At 44.3% G+C, this 6,971-nt stretch overlaps 1 protein-coding gene across 1 annotated transcript in view; it reads right to left on the reverse strand.

Moving 5' to 3' along the window:
* Window positions 1-6,725, reverse strand: part of DCAF10 (DDB1 and CUL4 associated factor 10) — a 29,595-nt gene extending 22,870 nt beyond the window's left edge. Inside the window, exons 1-2 of the mRNA XM_025201419.1 lie at window positions 6,402-6,725; window positions 2,782-2,895 (exon numbers count right to left, since the gene is read on the reverse strand). Coding sequence (XP_025057204.1) covers window positions 2,782-2,895; window positions 6,402-6,433 — 146 coding nt within the window. The 5' untranslated portion in view covers window positions 6,434-6,725. The remainder of the gene's footprint in view (window positions 1-2,781; window positions 2,896-6,401) is intronic.
* Window positions 6,726-6,971: the final 246 nt, after the last annotated feature.

The raw sequence follows: 6,971 nt of genomic DNA on the forward strand, positions 1-6,971 counted from the left end.
TTGTTTTTAGGGTTTGTTGTGTTTTTTTTGGGTTGTTCTCCCGCCCTGGCGGGGGGGCGGGCTAGAAGATCTATTAGGTCCCTTCCGACCCTGAAACTATGAAACTATGTAAGAATGTTTCTGGCACAATAAATTCTTATTGGAAGTCTCTGGGTTTATCTTGTGTAGATATCTGCACACCCTGCAATGCTAATACCGTGTTACACCCTTAAAAGGATCTTTCAGTACTCTGGTTGAGAATCACTGGATTAAGAGTTGTGTTTGGATACAAGGCAGCAAATCTGGAACCAATAGGTATATCTGTGAGCTGTCTGCAAAGAGATGGCAGTTGAATTGGCATTTGTGACAGAGTACCCTGATAAAGTATAAGAAAATGAAGGGGAGGGCCCTGTGGGACACCCCACAGAAAGGAGGAGAAGGGGGGAACAAAGAGGATCTTTTGACATGACAAGTAGAACAGAAGCAGGAAAGGCAAAAATCACAATAGCCAGGGAAGAACCAGATTTCAAGAGTATGGTCAACTTCCCATAAGGCAGCTCATAGGCCAAGGAGGGGGACGGAAAACTGGCTCTGAGAGGTGGCTAGGTCACTAGGAGTCAGACACTAGCACAAACAGTTTCAGTTGAATACAAAAAGTAGAAGCCAGAGCAGAGATGCATGAAAAGGAAAGCATCAGGTTTGCCTCATGATCAGCTTATGTTGGCAGATTGGTACATTAACCAATAAGGCCACCTTTGGTCATAAACTAAGAATGTCCGATATGAAAACCTTTGACAAACAAGGAACCCAAGGATGCCTTATTTAAAAAAAAATAAAAATAAATAAACAAATAAAAAACATTTTTAGAATATAACGTAAATAGAATATACTTCTAAATTTAAGGTGTGGAGTCCTGGAATAAGGAGGAGGTTAGGGTAGCAGAACGTACACTCAGAGTAGAACAGGACTTCAGCAGAAAGGTCCATTGTTAATGCCTCTTGGGAAAAATCAGTCTTTGCTTTTGCACTCCCCACCTCTAACTGTTCATCTTTCATACAAGACTTTGGGTAAAGAGTGTTTGAAAAACAAAGCTTCAGCCCCCACTTTTAAAGAAGAGAGGAGGGGCAGCACAGGAAGGTATCACCACAGTCTCTTGTCGAGGTCTTCCAAAAATATTTAATCATCACTCTTCTCTTCACCAAGCCACAGTGTGAACCAGTCAATCATTTTTCTCCAGAATTCTGAAGAGTAGCAATAAAACTGGCCACGTCAATTTGTCCTGCTGCAATCTTGAGATGCTACGAGCTAACAGAAGCAGTAATCCTGTCTACAGGCTCAGACAGGCAACACTGCATCAGCTCCCATTTGGGAGACTACCTTCACAACTGTAACTACATATTTAAGGTTTAATAATTTTCCACAGAAAGTGATGACTCAGGCCCCTCAGATTATCATGGGGTTCCCACCTCCTTGATAAGCAGACAGCAAGTTTTGTGAGTTAGATTCTAATACAGTGCAGTCCATCACATTCATTGTTTAGTTCAATGTCAAAACTCTTTACTGTATGACAAGCTCCAATGGGACATCTTCATTTTGACACAAGACTTGCCAGACTGCATCAGCTTCTCACTCCATCTATGCAACAATTCTGTCTCCAATAATGGCAGTCTCAGGCGCAAGGAACCCTGTAGTAGGATAATCAGTCCCCAGTGAAGGCCACATTCTAATTCCAGAGTCAGAGACTGGTTTAAATTAAGGGCAGGCAAAGTCTTGCCAGTGGCAGACTCCATTTCCCAGCATCCCCTGCCCATGTTGCTGCAGCTGGTATCCATGGAGACTCCAGCAGTGATAATGAGGCCATGGTTTCCATGGAGACCAGCCTCAGCAGCACTGGCAGGGCATGAGGCTGCTCCAGGGCTGGGATCCTGCAGTGAAGACAGCATGGTCCAGAGCTGGGACAGAGCTGTGATCCACTGCCCACACACCCTGGGTAGGGGCATCCAGACAGAGGATTGCAGCTCTGCCCTGGCTCTAGACCACGCTGTCACCACTGCAACATCCTTTCTTTGACCACAGAGCAGCTCCCCATCCAGCCACGCACCCTGCCAGTACTGCTGGGGCCAGTCTCCATGAAAACCCTGGCCCCCAACTGTCAGGGAGCCATTGCTGCTGGGGTCTCCATGGAAACTGGCTGCAGTGACATAGGCAGGGGCTGTTGGGAAATGGAGTCCGGCCTCTGGTTGGATCCGCCATTTTGCCCACCCCTAGTTTAAGGCCTTGACCATGAGATTCCCCTTTCCTAAACCCTGATTAAACTAAAACACCAAATATCCTTGCTTTCCAAATAAATGCTCATCTTTTTAAATCTTTCTAAGTTCTGGCTTTGTGTAAATACAAATCCTTTCCTTCCTGTGCCTGGTGCTTACAAAACACACCCCACAGTTACTAGACAAACGGAAATAACCAATATTACTTAAAAACCATGCCCTCCACTGCATCCCTCAAACCACAGTCATTTAAAGGAACAAGTGTGTATGTTTCGTATTGCAACCAGACGCACAATACTGCTCTTCAACTTCTCCCCCACTCCCTCCCCTGCAACAGGATGCAGCAAAACAAGGTAAACAGTACACATTAAATCACATTCTGTTGGCTGGATAAAATGTGTAGAAGAAGAGAGGACTGAACTAAATTATAACAGCACCACAATGCACAAAAAACATCTACCATTAAAAAAATTATGGCATTTTCTTGCATTTAAAGTTTGGCTTCCCTCCATGCCCCCTCCCCCAAGGGACTTACCTGATATTATTTACACAGTCCTCATGAGCTTCAGAGAGAGTTTTGATGTGCTTTGAAGATATGGGGTCAAAAAGCAAAACTTCAGTCTGTTCACAAGCAACAGTCAGCACTGACCTGAAGAGAGTAAGAGAAAAGGAAAGGTATTACTCATTTAATGAAGTAAAGTCTTTAAATACTATGAAAGGCATCCGTTAGACCTATTCTCATCTCTGCTTTGTTACCAACTGCGCACATTTCACAAAGCCCAAGACACTGTTCTGATTTTGCGCAGGTAGCTTTGTTCCATTGCCTTCTTTCCACTGTGCAGTCTCAAATAAGGAGTTTAACATTGGCATGCTGTCTACTCAACTATGAAGTCATTTCTTTGTCACCTGTTCTGAAAAAAAAAAACAACAAACCTGCTCTCCTTTGCAGCCTGGCGGCTGGCATAAATCGATGCATAGCTGGTGTATCCACTGGACAGGTCATGTGAACCCTTTAATTGAATAATGGCTAATTTATAACTATTATGCTACTGCATAAAACTTGATGACAACACAAATCAATCCACAGGCTGAGTAGAGTTACGAGAGTTTTGAACAAAATGTTATCTAAGGGTGTTGTGTCCCATCAGTGCCTTTGTATTCTAACCTACTGGCTACTGGGTGGGGAAGAGAGATAAAATCTAGGAATACATATGGAAACTGGAGCTCCATATGTGTGCAGCTCTGTTCATAACTGCAGCCTATTAAATGGAAGGAGAAGGAGGATGTAGACAACAATATGGGTTCTGACCCAAGGTTTATAACAGACTTCTGTGGCCATTTCACAGGCTCTCTCTGCCTATGGAATGCAAATACTTGTCTGAAGGATTTTGCAAAGCTATATCAATTTGTGCTTGAATAGTGTACTAGAATCCAAGGGTTAGAAGGGACCTTAGGATCATCTAGTCTGCCCCCTTATCCTGAAGAGACAAGAGATGCTATTCCTAAAAGACCCTCTAATAGCCAGCTCTGAATAAGCTTGGTGAACTGACAGTAGTAGTACCTAGCAAAGAAATACGTAGTACATGTGGCACTGAATCCTAGAATGTGGGTCATGTCACCATCTTACTAGCTGGAGTAGTTTAAAAAGATCCAAAAGTATAAAATATAATCACCATGTACTTAAGCACCAGCTGATCAGTAATGCAAGGTTTTGCTATTTAAACTATGATGCCATCCTTTAGGCATGTTAACTAACATGGACCAGAGCACGTTAAGTAACCAGTCAGTAGCTGCAGCAAATCCAACTGACTGTCCCTCTCGGCCTAGGAAACTATAACCATTCTTTCTTTTTTTCTAAAATTTGGGTTGGGTAGCTGCTTATTTGGGGACTGACTCAAAGCCTGTTAAAGTCAGTATAAAGAAAACATTCAGAATATACTAGTTAAACAACGCTCCACCAGAAAGCAAAATTCATACACTGACTAACTGAATTAGCCTTCATCAGAATAACATTTGCCATCCGACCTGTGGTTTGTCTCATTTAACTACACAAGGACTGTAGGACATATTAAGGAAGAGACATGTTCACAGATAACAGCAACAAGGAAGTGGCAGCAAGGCAATTTCCAAATTCCAAAGAGCCATATAAAGCATCAAAAGTCCATAGTCTTTTAAAGAAATATGATTTTGCATTAGCCAATAGTATCTTCTATCATTACTATAAAACAACATTTTAAAGACAAGTAAATGTTACCAAGCCCGATTTAGTACTATTAAGATCAGTTTCCACTGCCAAATCCACAAAGTGGATTTTAAAGCTGTTCTAAAAGGAGGGCTAAGGATTTTCCTAGCATGACAGAATTCCAAACTGCTTTAAAACAATGCAGTGAAGCACATCAAAGACTGAGGGTTGTCTGCTCCACCAACCCGAGGAAGCAAAATACTTGCCAGAAACTAGAATCCAGTAGCTCCTCAAATTTGTGCTTCCTGTCATCCTGTGCTGTCTGGAGAGATAAACATGTCCTGTCCAAACTAGGGACCTTTGTGCTGATGTAACTATGCTGCACCATAGCAAGCGACACTGAACTGGCACTGCTCATCTTCACTAGGTGTTTACATCACCACCCCAGCTATCCCAGCATAAAACATTTCACTTCCATCCCTTATGCCACCAGCTCCTGCAATCTCAGCAGAAGACTGACCCTGTTGTTTTGAAAAATTGGCACAACTATACACTTACATACTGAAAACACGACAGAGGAATTCATCTGTCCCAACATGAGAACTGCCAACAGCTCAGTTTGGTACTTATTGAAATTTCATTCTGTCCTGCTCTGAGAATAGCAGATGAGGCAGATTAGGGGCCAGATCTGGTGTGATGTAACTGCTTGATTTCATTGGTAGTTTCACCACTGATATCAAAGGAGAACTGGAACTTGGCTCTGATTAAGTTTCAGTGCATCTGGGAGGCTACACTACCACTCACAGCTTGTCCTTGACCATTAAAACTTTGTATTTGGTTGTCCAGAAACAAAATATGGTTGTGTCCGCTTTGGGGGGGGGTGCAAGTCAACTAAAATGAAAACATGCCGCAAAAAGTGATTGTTCAAATACATTTTTCTGAATTCTGCTTGTTCCACGTTGTGCTGTTGTTCTAGGACCTTCCATCCTTCTTTAAGCTCACCTAACTCTCTCTTTTTAATTTTGTCTATATTTTAAAGTAGATTTTAGTGTTCTGTTACCTCTAGTCTAAAACTAATGGGCTACAGGTGTACAACATGTCAAATTCAAATAATTCGAAGTAACGTTCCTTTGGTTCCAAACCCCAATCTCTCACAAAAATAGTAGGTTAATCCTCCATCAATGTGCCCTACTACTACTGTTGAGCGCTTACTGCCAGTAGCATACTTGCTAAATCAGATAAGAATCAGAATGATGCTGATCTATTGCTGGGTCACCTGCTACACTTATAAGCAAATATACTGCTGGACACCAGAGTGCTGTAGTTCCCCAGTGCACAAATAACTTGTTTCTATTCTCAGTGGGCCTCAAAAGGTAGGACATTAAAACTAGATCTGGTCTCCTCCAGTCAAGCATAAAACTAAAAATGTCAAGTACCACACTCTGAGCTCTGTCCCAGCTCAAGCACCACACTTTGAGCTAATCCCTGCAATTTATGTATCTGCTGAACATGGCCCAGGCGGTCATTTGGACAGGGATTCGGGGGGGACGGGGGCCGACGGGGACAGACACGGACACGGACGCAGATTTTTCTGTCTGCAACCAGCCTTACATTTTGCAAGAAAACAGCATCCTAAATACACAGCGCTATTAGCCACACCACTGTCCGGAGTCAGTTTTGCTAATCTTCCTGAAGTCAGTGGCATTACCTGCATAAACAGCCCCACAAGAGGAATAACCCTTGATCCCAGTACAGGTCTGAAAGATTAAAACCCAGACCACTCTTGGAAGTGTTGAGCAGTTCTGCCAAAATAGCCAGTTAGTGAGACCAACCCACAAACCTTTGCAAACAGCAGATGAACAGACACATACTGAGTTTCCATTAGTAACATTTTCCATTAAAAAAACAAGAGGAAATAAACCCAACTAGGTTTTATCAAGTACAGAAATTGATTAACTAGCTTAAATTTTTACCTACTGCTTGGGATCAACACATCCCCCATCATTCAAAAGCCAGCCAGGTGATGAGCAGGATCCAACACACCACATTTTGTGGGGAAGATTTCTGCTGCCCGCCAAGAATCAGGGGATTTGGGACACCCTGGAAAGAGGCTTTGTGGGTTTCGCTTTGGTCAAGGATTTGTGGATACGCTGCTTCTACCTGCAGAGGTTTGATCACTTCCTGGCTTTACTTAGCATTATGCCTCGGTTACATAACAGGCTCCCTGGGTGGGCACACAGCGCTGCCATTCCTGCCCTCCCCCCGCGGCTCAGGCCCCTCACAGGGAAGGCAACAGGCTCCTCCCAGCCCAGGGCCCGACAACCGCGGAGGGGGCGGCTCCCGGGCACCAGGGCGTGCGGGTGGGCGGCCCGGGCCCGGCCTTACCCGTCGGGGGAGTACTCGAGGTTGAAGACGGCGCCGTGCGTGCGGGTGCTGAGCGACACGGAATCAGCGGGCTGGATGGCGCTGTACAGCCCCGTCAAGGCGCGGTAGTTGTCCCGCGCCGGGTCCACGAAGGGCCCCCGGCCCAGGCCCCGCCGCCG

This window comes from Alligator sinensis, unplaced genomic scaffold (genome assembly GCF_000455745.1).
Source record: "Alligator sinensis unplaced genomic scaffold, ASM45574v1 scaffold434_1, whole genome shotgun sequence".
In the NCBI taxonomy this organism is placed as follows: domain Eukaryota; kingdom Metazoa; phylum Chordata; order Crocodylia; family Alligatoridae; genus Alligator; species Alligator sinensis.